The 16,945-nt window shown below is 36.6% G+C and overlaps 1 protein-coding gene across 4 annotated transcripts in view; it reads left to right on the top strand.

Annotated features, from left to right (window-relative positions):
- LOC113107282 (TBC1 domain family member 1-like) overlaps positions 1-16,945 on the top strand; it is a 48,812-nt gene that overhangs the window by 6,910 nt on the left and 24,957 nt on the right. For 3 of the 4 annotated variants that reach the window (XM_026269681.1, XM_026269690.1, XM_026269698.1), the window contains 6 exons: positions 8,874-9,161; positions 11,027-11,221; positions 13,583-13,672; positions 14,446-14,550; positions 14,728-14,860; positions 16,443-16,534. In XM_026269681.1, coding sequence (XP_026125466.1) covers positions 8,874-9,161; positions 11,027-11,221; positions 13,583-13,672; positions 14,446-14,550; positions 14,728-14,860; positions 16,443-16,534 — 903 coding nt within the window. Of the gene's footprint in view, positions 1-3,791; positions 3,974-8,873; positions 9,162-11,026; positions 11,222-13,582; positions 13,673-14,445; positions 14,551-14,727; positions 14,861-16,442; positions 16,535-16,945 lie in introns of those variants that run through there. The other variant, XM_026269706.1, reaches the window with a different exon arrangement.

Genomic DNA, 16,945 nt, shown 5'->3' with positions numbered 1-16,945 from the left:
TGTGTGTGTTGTTTATACTGCTATATATATATATATATATATATATATATATATATATATATATATATATATATATAATATTTAATTTAAACTATTGTAACTATTCTAAAATGTATTTTATTATTATTCACATAAAACAATCACTTTTACAGTTTTAATAAAACTATTCTATTTTTGGAAATTCTCTTTGATTATTTAATTTTTAAATAGAGATGCACCAATCGATGTTGTCAGTAATTGTTCTTACAAAGAAAATCGGAATCTGCAAAAAAAAAAAAAAAAATCGGTATCGGAAGGTTACACTTACAAGAAAAATCAGTTATCAGAATTGGCCATATTTTTTTAAGAAATTCTCACTTTTAAATATTTTACTAATTTTAATTAAAACAGGATGTCATAAAATTGCATGTGTAATAATCCTAAAATAATGTTATTTATAATGCTATATAACATTTAACACTGCAGGACGTCGTGGTCACAAGCTACCCTGCTTTATCTCATAATCATATATGACTAATTATGCTATTTACGTTGTGTTGTGGTAATTACGTGACATCATCGTCTAGTATTTCCTCTGTCTTCCTGTGACTTCCTGACCTCAAAAACCTGAACTTTGAGATAGTGGGCTTGTGAGCGAGTGTGCAGTGGTTTTGTACTCATGGGAAATGTGTTGTTTGCAATATAATGTTGTTTTAAAAGTGTGTAGCACAGTGAAACATGACAGATACATTAATGTAAATATTTGAGAAATGACACGCAGTGATTTAAAAGAATTTTCAAGTAATATATCTTTGACATTTGTCTGGATTGTTTGTCTTTCTTGTCCAGAAGTTTTCCAGCGTTGTGTGTATAGGTGTGTGTGTGTGTGTCTGGATAAAGTCAAAGCTGTGTGGCACTCCCCTTGTGTTCTGTGTATCTCTCTCTCTCCCTCCCTTGTTTAGATGTTAATAGGTTTGGTGTTGCAACATATTTTGTAATGATTATACCAGCACTAAAAGACTTTTAAGCTGTTTGTGACTCACTAACTCAACTTGACTGTCAAGGTATTTGTGTTTTAAAATGCCCAAAGCAGTTCACTCTCCATTCACTTTGACTGGTTTAAGTTGTTGATTGAGTTCAGATCTTGGTGCTTTGTTTGCTAATAATGAGCTAAAGATGCCTGTCTCCTTCGCTCATCCACTGAAGGACTGGAGCTGTTTATTAGGGCCTTTTCTGCTCTTCTGTGTTCATGCTAAACTGAAAGGGCACTGACTTCTCTTTATTTTTGGATTACTCACTGTTCCAACCCTCCAGACTTCCTCTGTGTGAGTAAGTGAGTGAGTGAATGTGTGTGTTACTGAGTAAGAACAGACCATGTGTTTGTCTGTCTTAAGTGTTCTTGGGCACAGAAAACTGTGATGTCTTGTTCACGACATGCATAAAAGCAGAAGCAGAAGTTTGAACAGGTGCATCTTGCACAGTCTTGACTAGGGTTTGGAATCCGGATCCGGTTCCGGTTCCATTAAAGTCATTAAACAACTATTAAAAAAATAGTGCTGAGTTGGGCTGTCACAATATTACATTTTTAATATCATGGTTATTGTGACCATAAGAATTCATGATATTGATATATTGTGATATCTATAGAAACATTGTGGGGAAAAATATCAGTCAAATGATTTTTTACTTTGTTGATTGAGGTTTTTCTTTTTTTTTTTACCCAACGAACATAAGGTTACCGATAAACGCAGGGCACAAGACTCTTCCTTTCTGCATCTCCTTTGAAGCTCCTATGAAATAACAAGAGAGAAAATACTAATAAATATTAAAGGGGGGGTGAAATGCTCATTTTCACTCAATATCCTGTTAATCTTGAGTACCTATAGAGTAGTACTGCATCCTTCATAGTGTGACGTGTGGGCGGAGCTAAAGAATCACGAGCACCAGTAGGCTTTTGCGTTGAGAGCATTTGGAAGTTGTGACATTACCGTGAGGGAAAAACCATCATCCAAAACAAACCATGGCTAACAGTCAGATTCAGCGTATATTTATGATCCAGAATCAGATCCAGAGGCTGAAATTGAACAAGAGCAGCATCAGCAACGACTACATCAGGAAGTCTCTATGTGGTTTGTATTGAAACTGTATATATTTGCTTAGTGGTTTTGGAAAATGACTAAGTTCCACTTCATGTCGTCTTTTTTTTTTCTTTAAAGGTGTAATACATGTGGGAAGTGCAGTTTGATGCCAACATCGCATGTTGTTTACTTGATGTGCTTACGCGCCGATAGCTAAGTTTAAAACACAGAGATATTTGAAGCAGTTTTACTCACCACATGCGGTTCCAACTCACGATCGTGACCCTTTTTCGTTGGGATTTTATTATCCTTAAGAAATAAACGATATGCAAATCCGTCGTCAAACTGGACCTTGTTTGTAAAATAAGCATCTTCGAAATGCAGGGAACAAACAAAAACACTTGCACAACTCTTGATGCTGTAAATCTGTAAAAATAAACTCCATCCACTGGTCCCTTAATGCTGTTTCTCTTTTGGTAATCTGTGCAGGGTTGTCTTGCCCTGGCAACCAAAAACACACTCCTTTTGTGACATTTCGCGACGCTCTCGCTCTGATCAGTGAAGTCTGTTGTGCTCTCAGTGCTGTGCTCTACGGGAGCGCGCGCTCTTCCGGCAGACGTGCCCTTAGCACCCATATAAGGAAATTCCGCTCCATCTAACGTCACACAGAGCCATACTCGAAAAAAAACGTTCCGAAACTTGTGACAAACCGGAACTTGTGCGAACTCCTTCAAACGTACAACTTAATTTTTGAAACTTTGTCCATGTTTAGCATGGGAATCCAACTCTTTAATAGTATAAAAAACTCAGTATGCGTGAAATAGCATTTCACCCCCCCTTTAATGGTAACACTTTACAATAAGATTGTAAATTGTCATTTATTCACATGAATGTATTAACAAACATGAATGAACAATACATTACAAAATTTATTAATCTTTGTTAAGTTTAATAAAAATAGAGTCATTCATTATTCATGTTAGTTGCACAGACAGTGCATTAATGTTTACAAATACAACTTGTGATTTTAATGCATAAGTAAATGCTGAAATTACCATAAACTAAGATTAATAAATCAATGTAAATACATCATGGTATTATGTGAATAAATGGGCTTACTGTCTTTAAATTAATTACTGTATTCCAAATACTATTATAAAATGTTAACATATTACAGTAGTGTGAATAAACTGATTTTTTTTTTCAGATGCATTACAGAAATTTGAATTTTAAGGGAAATTTTTCATAACTGTTAATTATCATTATATTAAATATAAAAAAGTCAAAATGCAAAAAAATAAATTTTACTATTCTTAGTGATCCATTTTTATTAGCCTTAATAATTTGTCTTATATAAAGTACATTTATTTTTCAGTTGATTGTTTAAGTGACCTAGACTTGTTCTCATGAGATTCACCCCTGAACACATGCCAGAATTTCCATTCTTGTGTTTTTATACTGTAAGCAAACCTCCACACAGTCCGATACTGTTACCACAGATAAAGCCATCTCAGAGAGAGAAGAGAAGGGAGGAGGAGAGTATGAGAGATTGTAACTTTGCTGTGTTTATAAAGGTGATCTTCCTAGAAAGAAGTCACAGTGTGGCGCTCTGGCTGAACCACATTGTTCTGAATCAGCAGGGAAGGCGGAGCCAGAGTCAGCTCTAGGTCCTAAAAAACAGAGGAACAGCTAAGAGAGAGAGAGAGAGAGAGAGAGAGAGAGAGAGAGAGTGAGGGTGGGACTTAGAAAAAATAGAGAAAGCTTTGAGGGACTCACATTATCTATCTGAAGGTACAGGAAAATAAAGGTGAAGACGCAGAAAAGTAAAAAAAGTGAGGAAAGCTGGGATGAGGGAGAACCCAGGAAGGTGACGATCAGGTTTGGACATGCCTTCTCTGCGTAGATGGCTCAGCCAGGTGAGTTATACAAGTGTATGAGAAAGTGTTCGTTGTTATTTATGATCACAACATTTCCAATGTATTGTGAATAATCTGTATATATTTCCTTAGACATCCTTTATTTGTTTACTAGTCATTTGGATGACAGCATGCTTCCATTGTTGTCTTCCTCAGCAATTAGGCTGCATGGGAGCAAAACTTTGACCCTTGAAGCATCTGAACTGTTGTGTGGTTAGTTTATTTTAATTTGGCATCTTAGCTAGAATGAAGACATTATGGTCTGCTTATGCGTAGTTGTAGCTAGAAACCAACTAGTCTCAGGTATTCCTGGTTGCAACAGGCCGTTATGCAAGACAAGTCTTGTTGATACTTGAATTTACAAGTTCATCATCTTTGGCAGAAAAGCTTGCAACCTTGGACTCGTGAGATTATTAACAAAAAGAAGTGACTTGTTTTGCATAGATTGAAAGTCCATTAAGTATCATTTGATGATTAATGACCTTCTGTCATGTGGTTTCCATTGCAGAACATCAATTGGATTTCTGTCGCTTTCACCATTTCTGTCATTTCTTCCCATTCAGTTGTTTTTATGTTGTCATCCTCTTCTTATAAAAACGGCCAATGAAATCACTCTCACACTGTGGTAGCCAATCAAATTATTCCTTTATAAAGCTACTCTAAATAGATTAAAGCCCATTTTTGATGTACTAACCCTTTAAGCAAGGTACAAGCAGATCAGGAGTAAGATTAAAGATTATTGCATGTATATGAAACGCAGTTAAAGGCTATTCCGGATATTTTGGAAGGTTAAAATTGGTCACAGCTCACAAAACCAAGTTCAGATTAACTCTATGGGTGTGCTGATAGATCTTAGTGTTAAACTGTAGGCCTGCTTTGGATCCAAACTTACTTAAAGTTCACTCAAAAATAAACAATCTGTCATCAACATGAGGTTGAGTAAATGATGACAGAATTTTCAGTTTATCAATGAACATTATTTAAAAGTAATATAAATTCTTTGTAATCTTTGTAACATTATTCGTAATCGTTCATCAGAATAATACATTTACATTTATGCATTTGCTATAATCCAACGTGACTTCTATAGCGTTTTAGGTATACATCTGATCAGTTCAAGCATTCCCTGGGAATTGAACCCATGATATTGGGGTTGCTAGCACCATGATTTTCTGTTTGAGCTACAAGAATGCTATACTTATAAGTCGTTTCTCTTTTAAAGTTTGTTTTAAAATAGGCTTATGCCAATTATGCTGTGTGGGTTATTGGTTATTGTTAACCAATAGCCAATTAATGTCTTTTTTCATTGTAGTTAACAGTAATGAAATTAAGGTTATGCCAACAATAGAACTGGAAAAAACATTACCAGTTGGCTGTGGCTTTGAGCTTCCACATCCTGGTCAAAAAAGCCTCCCGATATTCAGGAGAGTAGACTGCAAATTCATATTCTGGTCTGGCTCCATTCTAGCATGGAGAGCCCATTTTTTCATTATCCAACTTATTTTGAAGGATAAAGTCATGTTGGAAAATTGTATATTTTTTAATATCCAGTTTCACTCTGAAATAAATTGAGCAGTGAATGCTATAAAAAGAGCGGAGATTTCGGATCTACTTTCTTTTTTTTTCTGTTCTTTTCTTTTGTGATCTACTGTCTTTTAACACCTTTATCTGAGACAGATGATGAGTCAGTATTCAACATAATATGCTGATCTCATATCCTGAGATTCACATAAACATGCACACACACTTTGACTCACACGCTAGCGTGTGCTGAATAAGAAAAAAGAAAATGCACTGGATTGGTTTCTGTAATGAAAAGCACTCATTCAGAAACCTTCAGCTGTGTGATAGCTTTGATTAGCCAAAGAGCTGTTTGAAGAGTTCTTCAGCTGATCAGATTACTGGGCAACATCTCCATCAGATAGCTGAGGGTGCAGTAGGTTCAAACCAGCACATATACACACAGTTTACTATGCTCCCTGTCCTAATATACTAGCCGTTTTGTCTGTATATATACTTAAACAATTTAAGCAACAATTAAAATGTCAAACTAAGTTGCACCTAACTTCACTTTTAACCAAGGTCCTTTGCTGTTATGTAGGAAGTCAGTTCCCTTCCAGTTCACAAAGGTCTGCTAGCAGGTGTATCACATTATCTATAAACATATTCCACTAACATTTAAGAACCAGAAAGCGTCCAATTACTTTGTGTCTTCATTTTAAATAGATTAACTATTTTTTGATGATGGTCAACTAGTTTTGGTTGTCTTTGTGCATTCTTAAAGGGATAGTAAACACAAAATTACAAATTACGTAATTTATTGGCATTTATATATTTAGCATACAAAAGAGGAACATAGAAGTTTGGCAAAGAATATTCGTAATGCACAATGTCAGGTTTCTTAGACAACTAGATTAGTAAGCAGGCTAGAGAATCGAAGAAATGCAGAGAAAATGTTTTTTTTTTTTGAGTGTGAGTATGTTTGTGTGAAAGTGTATTGGTTTTTAGAGTGTGGGGTCTTCATTTTCTCACCCTTATGTTGTTCCAAACCTGTATGACTTTCTTTGATATTTTGAAGATTGTTGTTATCCAAATAGTTTTGGTTCCCATTGATTTCCATTTTATGGTCAAGTGAATATAATGAAAGTCAATGGGAACTGAAACTCTTTAGTTACCAACATTGTTCAAAACATATTCATTGGTGTTCCACAGATAAATTAGAATATTTGAATGGACTATCCCTTTAATGCTTTGATTTGGCAACCAGCCGTTCAGGCAACCCATCATTTAGTGAATTTTGCTTCTCCCTATTTGTTAAATGACATTTTTGTAATCCACTGCTATTCATGTGTTCTTAACACCTGAAGTGACATTTAATCTGATTCTTGGCAACCCAACATGCAAAACTATTCAAAGGAAGAGAATGGCTGGTCTGAATAGATAGTTTTCCGATATTCTAGAAAGGTATAGGCCACTCCCCTAACTCGCTATTTCTATATATAATTTTTTTTTTTTCATTCCATGTGGAAAATTCTGCTAAATCAGTTGCAGCATATTTAAATGCAACATGTCCAATTTTTGGGGCCACTGCACTGTGTTCACTGTGTCCCATAAAAGACCATCTAAATTGTTCACAATATTATACATTATAATTATAATTATAATATTATACACAATATTATACCATTATAACAGCGAATGAATTAAAATACAAGAATCAGTAGATTGTGGTAGAACTACATTGACTTCCTGGACACAAGCCTGTCTCATTTGGTGCTTATGAAACAACTCCAAATTGAGCTTGTGCTATAGCCTAAGGTATTTTCCCAAGGTTCGCTGTTTTTCTCTTGGGCCAGCCTGTTTGGCTTTTTGTTTTTTCTCTTTTCTTTAGACGTTGCTGAAATAGACTCGCATTCCAGTGAATTAAAGATTTGATAAGCAGAAAAATAACCAGCTGCAGCATTAAGCTTAGATGGATTCTACTGCCCTTTACAATGAGGTGACCATTTGTGCAGTGTCAGTAAACTATATTTGAAGCAGTGTTATTTTAATACCGGATTTGTCAATCCAAAAATGAAGCCATAAATTACTCATCCTGAAGTCATTCTAGGTGTATATGACTTTCTTCTTTCAGACGGATTCAGTTGGAGTTATTTAAAAAATTGTCTACAAACCTAGCAACTTTTTGGGATGAACCTTATCTATGATTAAGTTTGGGAGATTTCGGCAGCACTGCCCCGCGAGTGTGAGGTCTGACTTTCCCAGAGCAGTGTTGTCTCTCTCTGTGTCTGTTCTGTGCAGTGAGCGGCAAAGAAGCATTGCTTTCAGCTAACCGTACCGCAGCCCGACAACAGCGTTTCCAAGCACCTGTTGCTTACTGATTGTTAGGAAATACGAGCATAGTTCGTCTGTTAATATTACACACTTTTTTTTGTTTTTTTGTTTGTTTGTTACTCGGATGCAGGCAGTGCACTGCATGAGACAAAAAAGGAGTATAGCCAAAACCACCGCATAGCCACTCAACATGCATCTACTGTACATGCATGTCGATTTTATCAGACGATGCATACCACCCCCCAGCTACTAATAACATTGTGAGGAAATTGAAGTGTGGCTTAATTGTTCATCTGTCATGTTTCTCAGCATGAAATTAATTTTCGAAAGTGATAATGTTTTGCAAGTCATGGTTTTAGGCAGTGATTGTGTGTCTGTCACACCATCACTGCTGCTGAAGTTTATACAGTAGTCCTGAACCCTCCTCTTCTGGAGTGACATTTACACTCAGATTTTCCTCTGGAAAGTAACTCTGGCAGTTTATGAAATCATGTTTCCTCCAGCAGCTATCACACTAGCAATGATAAAATACATATTTCTCCAAAAACTGCTATTCATTTTCTTAATGTTTCTTAATGTTAATCAGTGTTTCTTAATGTTGAAAAATAAATAATGCACTCTTAGTGCTAAATAAGAACAAATTGGAATTCCCCAAAGCAAGCAGTTTTTAAAAGAACTATTTTGTATAGTATAATCTAAGCTATAAAGAACTATAAAGAAACTTCTGTGCATTGGAAAGTTTCCATCGATGTTAAAGGTTCTTCATGAGCCATCAAAGAACACCAAGCAGAGGCGCCCAAACATTTTAATATGAAAGGCCAAAAATCCAGCTTGATTGAGGGGTGCAGGTCAAATGTTAGTGTTGCATTATATCCAACTATATGACTGTATATGTATATTTTTATGTAATATGGCATAATCAACAGTCATCACCAACTCTGGCCCATGGACCCTAATTTGGGCATGTGGCTGACTAAGAATAGGGCATTTCTACAGTGACACTGGTAACTGAAAACTTTCCCTCATGTCACTTGTGACCTCATTCACGTGTACATTTGTCCTCCAGGTTCCAGAGATTATAAGCACTCTCAGACAGGCTGGCAAAAGTTCTGCTCGACAAGAAGACACTCCTTCATCTCTGCCCAGCAATGGTCAGCCAGATGACTCCTACTCCACGGCTGATGCAGCAATAGCCTTCGCGAAGAAGTTTGAGGTGTTGTTCTGTGGGCGAGTGGTGGTGGCCCATAAGAAAGCACCACCTGCACTGATAGACGAGTGTATTGAGAAGTTTGGACATGCCAGCGTCACAGGATCACTAGCAGCGGGCATCAGACGGGCGTTCTCACTCAATCAGGTTACACTCAACATTCATGCTTCTGGATTCTTAACCTAAAACTAGATTGTGGATATACTAGATTTAACATTTGAGATCTTTTCTGACTCTTCATTGATGTAGAAAATACTGTGGCTGATTTTCTTAGGTTTAAGCTAAGGATGCACCAAATATTCGGCAACCTAAAATGTAAAAAAGAAAGACGTTTATCACTGAAACAACATGGCCGAAATGTTGTAATGACGCAAACAGAAACCGCAACCTGCACATGCACCTGCATAGCGCAGACCACGAGTTCCCCGCGACATTCACTTCACATCAGTGGGTCTTAATAGAGAACATGCTCTCTCTTCTTGCCCCTTTTGAGCAGCTAACTAAAGAGATCAGCTCCTCTGATGCATCTGTAGCGGACGTTATTCCTTTAATCGCAGCACTAAAGCGTCTCCTAACAAAGAGATTGAGACGGACCACGGAGTGAAAACAAAGAAAAGTACACTCTTATAGAGTTTCACTTATAGGTTTCACTGAGATCTATTCAGATCCTCTGCACTTCATGGCGGCTATACTTGATCCGCGCTATAAAGACCATTACTTGGAGGGGCATGCACCCTTGTTTTCTGATATGTTCAGTGAAATCCTGCAAAAAAGTGCTTCAAATAATAATAATACGTAGGCTATTCTGTTCTTAGGCTACTATATATGAGCACAACCGCTCAACAGCTAGATGGTTATCTGTCTGAAGTCCCCAGCCCCAGAACTGATAACCCTCTTGCCTACTGGAGAAGTAATGCACTTTCCTGTAGTAGTCCTACAGAGAAAAATTTAAATGCACTTGACCTAAATGCAGTTTGTTTTTATGAGAGAACATTTCATTTTAAAACCTTTCTGCAGGCCAGTAGGCCTGTACATTATTATTTAATACACACATGATTGGGGTCAGATTTTAGTAAAAAAAATTATTTTATACTGTGCATTGTTGAAATGTGCTTAATAAATATTTGCATAAATTGTAATTGATTCATTCTTTGAAACTTCAATATTAATTTATGCAATTGCAATGCCTTGATTTTAGTAAAGTTAGTACCCATCATAGCAATAAATGCAATGGTACTCATAATTGGCATAATTTATTTCGGTGTTTCAGTTTTCGGCCTTGGTTTATTCTTTTTCGATTTTTGGTTTCAGCCAATAATTTTTATTTCGGTGCATCCCTAGTATAAGCTTATTCAAATGTTCTTCTTTGTTATGTTAAGTTTCAAGATCTTTATTGTCATGTATTAGGTACAATGAAATTCTTCTTTTGTTATCTACCGTCGAGAAAGACGGGGTAGAAGTGAAACAGACAATAAGTTACAAAGACAAAAGAATATACAATAAAGTACAAGACAATATAAAAGAATATGCAGTAAAGGACAAAACGGTACAGCAAAAAATAAATACACAATGAATTAATGAACAGGAGAATTCATATGCAGTAAAAAAAAAAATTAATTTTTAATTTTTTAATTTTTTTATATTAGAGCTTTCAATCTATTAAATTCATTTGATCAAATAAATGTATATGTTTGCAAACTGCAGAAAAACATTCAAGTTAATGATTACTCCAATAATTAAATAATAAAACATCTCTTCCACACTCTGAACTTAATCTGTCTAGTCTAACCATTTTTCTATTATTTTTTAATTTATTATATTGTTACATTAAATAACATAATCTATACTTTTAATGTCAATTGTGTACATTTTCTTATATTTAAATGAAAATATTTCATATCCAATTTTTCCACCATCATCCTCTTTATCTTGAAATACTATTATTATTATTTTAAAATATATGTTTTTTAATCATATTTTGTCTTTAACAGATAATTATGCTTGACTTTCAGGTGGTGAATGGAACAAACGAGGGAGCAGATGGAGGAGGAAAGCGAACTCTGTTTTTGAAAAGAGATCAGACTTTTCCGTTTCTGCAGGCATTGGACGAGAACGGCCTCTCACCGGAGCTCCAGCGACGGGCCGCAGACGGAGCCACTGGGGTCCAAGCCACTAGCCTCCAGGAGAACAGAACAATGCTGTTCATGGTGAGTGACGCACACACCCCCCCTCACACATGTGCCAGTATAAACACCTGATCCAGAGGCAGGACTGTGCTGGTATAATCATGCATCATTATATAATGATTCTTTTTCTCATTAGATTGTATCCAGACTTTAGTTTAGACAATAGCAAATAAGCAAACTGGTGTCTCAATGTTTGTTATGGCATGTGGTGTTATTGTGAGTTCCTCTTTAGACGTCTCCTGAAGGTTTTCAAAGGAGCTCGTCTTAATAGTTCTCTGTAGAGATATAAAGTGCATGTTGCCAGCATGACTTGTGGTTGTTGTGACACTGTAAGAAGTCAGCATGCCTTACACCTGTGTGCACGCATGTTCATGTATAGACATTTGAGCAGGCGTTTATCTACCTGTATGTGGCTCTTTTATGGTCATAGCACTACGAGGCACCAATCAAATGTTCTTTATGGTCCTACACTCATTTCACCATTGCTCTCTCTCTTTCTCTGTCGCTCCGACTTTGAATTCCATGTTCCTCCACCCGAGTGGAGCGTGAGATGGTCAGTGTTGTTGCTTGAAGGACATGGAGATTGTCATTAAACAAGTCTGTGCTAAAACCATCACTGTCTCTTTTCAAACAAATCAATTACAGCCCAACTAGAATTTGTACACAAATCATACAAAAGAAATGGTGCGGTAACCGACTAACCGTGCATATCATTATTGTTTTTATGAGCCATTACACTCAGATAGATGTCACAATAGGGATTTACTGTAGATGGTATTTTAATTAGCACTGCAACAATACCCAACACATCAATACAAGCTCCATTATGTTTCTTATTAGTTAAGTAAGAATAATTAAGTAATGATTTGTTGTAATTTGATTGGTGCACATGAACATGTTAGAGGTTGCACACTTTCATATTGTTATAGTCTGAACCGAAAGCTTAAAATGCGGATTGTGCTGTGTAATTTATTGTTTAAAGATACAATCGGCAAGCTACACATTGTGTTGGCCAAATCTGATCAGCACTTCCTGTTTCTCAGACTGACAGGAAGCTGTCAGCTCCTCAGCAGGAAATGACCTGGCAATAATGATGAGCTTCACAGTTAACAATTTTTGAATAAACACTAAATTGCCTGCGACAGCAGCCCTACTTTTATGAATTTACATGGTCACTCTATTGGCCACTATGTTCCAGTTTTATTTATTTGGTCTTTTCTTGATAAGGAAGTCACACCTTTGTGTTGCGTGTGTGTTTGCTATTGTGTAATCACCATGGGGAAAGAAATGCTCACACATGTTTTGTTCATGTTCTCTAAAGATGTGAAAAGTCTGTGATCTTGTTCACAGTGACAGGATAACTTGAGCCCATAAATCAGAGCTGTTTTTCCTGCACTCTTTTCGGTGGCTGTGCTGTAAAAGAAATTATTTTAGCTGAGTTGTGAGTTTGTAGTTTAAATTGAATGAATTATTATGTAGGACCCAGTCACAAAGACAACACACTTTCACTGGCTGCACGCAGAAAGCAATCATTCATCATGATCAAACTATTTCAATGGTTCTTGAAATGATAGTTCATAAATTCAGCAAGAATTGCTCACTGGATCTGTCAGATATGTTTCTGAATATACATCTGTCATTTAATGACTAGGCAATGATTTTGATGCAGTTAATGGGATTTTTTTTAAAAAGGTACCAAAAGTATTATTGTTTTGTTTAGAATATATTAAAGATCATTTGATGTACAGTCAGTCATTATCACAAATTGGTACCGTGACTCGAACCTGTGACCTTTGGGTTACAAGTCTGTCTCTCTTACCATTTGCCTCAATAATAAGTGATATGACTGTACAGTATCCCTTAAACACTTGTCTTGTTCATCTAGGCCCAAAGCTGCTTGCTAGGCACTGTTTTCTTCTTAATGAGCTAATAAAATATTTTAGCTCAAATCAATATTTTGTGTCTAATTATTTTATGTATGTAATAAGTGGCTTTGCTTCTCATCATGTTTCTGATCACCCTGTATTTATACCCTTAAACAAGACAACACATTGCTCTTAAATCAATGACCTGAATGAATGATCGCTCTGTGTATCTAAAACTATCATCTGTAGTACTACTGAGGGTCAGATGTCTAGTCTCATGGAGCAAATATGTGCATGGTCATCTAGTGAAAACACAAACACTGATTTGAATTTCAGACATGATATTAACTCTGTAAAGCAGCCTCAGCTCGGACCTCACTTAGTCAGGATCCCAGGAAGAGCTAGCATTAACCACATTAATGCAAATGTTTACTCTACACAAAGAGAATTTCACCTTCCATCCTTTGTACCTACACACATCCATATTCATTTATGAATGTACTTCTGTCTGTTGCAGATTGGCTGCTCTCAGATCTTTCTTGTGAGTCCTGACACTAAGAAGGTGGCCATAGAGAAGAGCTTCAGAGAGATATCCTTCTGTTCTCAGGTCTGTTCTGTCTTGTTGATGCTGAGCTGCAATTAATTGACTCACGTCAACATAATGACGTTTTTTCAAATAGAGATCTGATCACCGATCAGACATGATTGAGCAGGAACTCGGGCTAACTGAGTTCAAAACATAATTAAAATGGCTTAAACAAAAGCTGAAAAGAAATCAGCCCTTTGTCTTCGCACTTGTCCAGACCCGTTTTCAAAGTATTTTTGTTCACATGCTTGAATGTAGTATTTACACATATATTTGCCAAGTCAGGTTTTACAGCCTGTAAGTGGGTGCTTCACACTATTAAATGTTTCTGTTATATAAAAACATATTTTGAATGCATTTGAATTAAGAAATTAATGTTTTTATTCATCAAGGATGTATTAAACTGACAGGAAGTGACACTCAAGACATTTAGACATCTATTTCAAATAAGTGCTGTTCTTTTGAACTTTTATTAATTATAGAATCCAAAAAATATATAGTTTCCATAAGAACAGCACAACAGTTTTCAACATTGATCATAATCAGAAATGTTGCTTGAGCAGCAAATTAGAATGCTTTTTAAAAACTGGAGTTAATATATAATCAAATAGAATTTGATTATTTTAAATGGTAATAATATTTCGCAATTAATTTGTATTGCAGTTTGCCCAAATAAATGCAAACTGAGTGAGCTAAATAAATTGTTTCAAAAATATTAAAAGGCCATATTGACTCCATCTTTTGAACAGTAGTTTAGTTGTGTCCCCTATTCATTTTTCTTTTTCTTTCTTTAGGGTATCCGTCACGTGGACCACTTTGGCTTCATATGCAGGGAATCGGTGGAATGTGGAAGTTGCCAGTTTGTTTGCTATGTTTTCCAGTGTGCTAGCGAAGCTCTGGTGAGAACCATGGTTAAATAGATGGAGGGCTGAATGCATTGTTTCAGTCTGAAGAACATATTCAGAATATTTTACTGTAGAGTGGACAGAAATGTTGTGATGTTCTTGTTCAGTCAAGTGAGGATTGAAAATACTTAGTGTTAGAGCTCTGTGTCAGTGTCACTCTTTCGTGTTCAGGTGGATGAAATCATGTTGACTTTGAAGCAGGCGTTCTCGGTGGCCACCCTCCAGCAGAACAGTAGGACCCAGAGTCAGCAGTGTGACAGCTGTCCCCTGCAGCAGCTGCACAAACTGTGTGACAGAATAGAGGGTGAGATGTCTACCGTTTGTCATATCACTCATGTCTATCATGCTTTATCCCTGTTTCAGTCCGTTACTTAAAGAGCCAGTAAGATGAAAATTCTAAGCTTCCTATCACTGTTTATAAGTCCTGTACATTAGGTTTAAATCCATCCAAAAAACATTGTCATTTTGTCAAAACATCATTTTAAAATTATCTCAATTCTCAGAGATCCCCAAACGGTTCGCGCGAAGCTGTTCAAAAGATTCAGTTTCCTTAAACCCCACCTTTCGGTTGCATACTGTGTTCTGATTGGTCAACTGACATAGTCAGTTTTGATTGGTTGTTCCGCACACACCTCCACGGTAAACTATGCGTTAGCATCTGTTTGGGGTGAATTATGTCTTGTTCCTCTCACCGCGAAGCAAACAGTAAAATAAAAAACTTGAACAGTCTCGCTGCTTTTTCTTCTGTGTGGGTGTATTCAAGCCGCACGCTTCAGTTTGAATCTGAATAGCACGTTCAGCGCGGGGGCGTGGTCACATTACATATAACAAGGGAGACATGAAAAACAGACATCGCGTTGTTTTCATATGGATTACTTTATCACAGAATATCTGTTAGCAGCACTTGTTAAGTTTTAAAGAAGACATGTCAAGCTTTCTATAGATATCTCTCTCATGTCTCTTCGTTGAGTATTCACGGAGTTACACTTCATTTTAATGACGTGTTTGTAAATGAAGATCAGCACAAACAAAGGCTGCAGACAGCACACATACTGATAAAACGCTCGGGAGAAAACAGACACACAACTTCATAATCATACTTCACGTTGTGATTCGGAGATGCTCGTTGGTCTAAATGAAGTTGGTAATGAACCCTCTTTTATGGCCAAACGCTTTGAAAATCCCCCCTTGAACTCACCGAGATTAGAAAAGCAGTCATCAGTGAAATGTTGTGAACACAACCAACAGAAGGGATTTGTTGTACTGCTCTTGTATGGTGTTAAAAATGAATTTTAGCCATTGGTTCTTCTGATCTTCATTATTTGGCAGTGAAAATAAAACAAACTTGCCTTTACAACTAAAAACACACTGTCTCCTCGACATGATGCTCTCACACCAACCAGAGCGTCTGTGTGTGGGGGTGGGGCAGGTCAGAGTTTTGTTTCTCTCAAGACGGTAGGTGGAGATTATTATGCAAAGTGTTCCTAGTGACATACATAGAGATGGGCAAAAGATTTGAAACCTATAACGACTCGTTTCAGTGATTCAGAGTCGACTCCTTACTTTAGAAGCCAATAACTTTATAAATCGTGTACTTTTTGGTTTAATTACTTTGTACATTGTTTACACTGATGGACAGCTACATCATACACTGTAATACAGGTAATTTTTGATTTCCCATCTGTGTGGCTCTTTAATGTTTCACACCTGTCAGAGGTCCTGAGTAACAAAGAGTCTAGTTTTTTGGCACTTCTCATCCCCCTAGTAACTATATACTTTCATTTTATGGAAAGAGCAGTGAGAGGAATGTCAGAGTATCTCTCTTTGGGTTCAATGGACCTGTGTTTGTTTGACTGTGCATGGCATGATTGGGTGTTTATGTGCAGGTCTTCATCCATCCAAAGCTAAGCTGGAACTGCAGAAGCATTTGGCAGGTCTGGACAATCAGGAGCAGGCAGCTGTGTTTGAGAGCACCACGGTGAGTTCAGTTATCCCAATCTTAAAACCGCTATAACACACTACACAAATATGCTTTAGCTCCCCTGTTCTTAGGATTAAAGAGCGGCATTCAAAGAATTTGGGTGTTTTTTTCTTCAGAGGGTGTGACTGGTATAGATTAAACCAGTTTGTCAACTAGTGCAGCATCGTGAAACCTCAATCAAACCTGAATGACTGAACAACCCGATGAACGGATAGATATACTCAGAGTATTAATTATCTATAATCTTGACTTTCAGACACAGGTTTATATTTAGTTTCAGCATCAAGGGGTGCAACAAATAGAAAGTTGCTTTTAGTTTACAATATTGATTTTAATATAATTTAATATAATTTAAATATACCCCCACATAACTTTTAAATATGTAATAGTGTGTGTGTGTGTGTTTGA

Source organism: Carassius auratus, chromosome 1, assembly GCF_003368295.1.
Source record: "Carassius auratus strain Wakin chromosome 1, ASM336829v1, whole genome shotgun sequence".
Lineage (NCBI taxonomy): Eukaryota > Metazoa > Chordata > Actinopteri > Cypriniformes > Cyprinidae > Carassius > Carassius auratus.
Note: the sequence above shows the minus strand (reverse complement) of the source record. Positions and strands in the feature narration are given on the sequence as shown.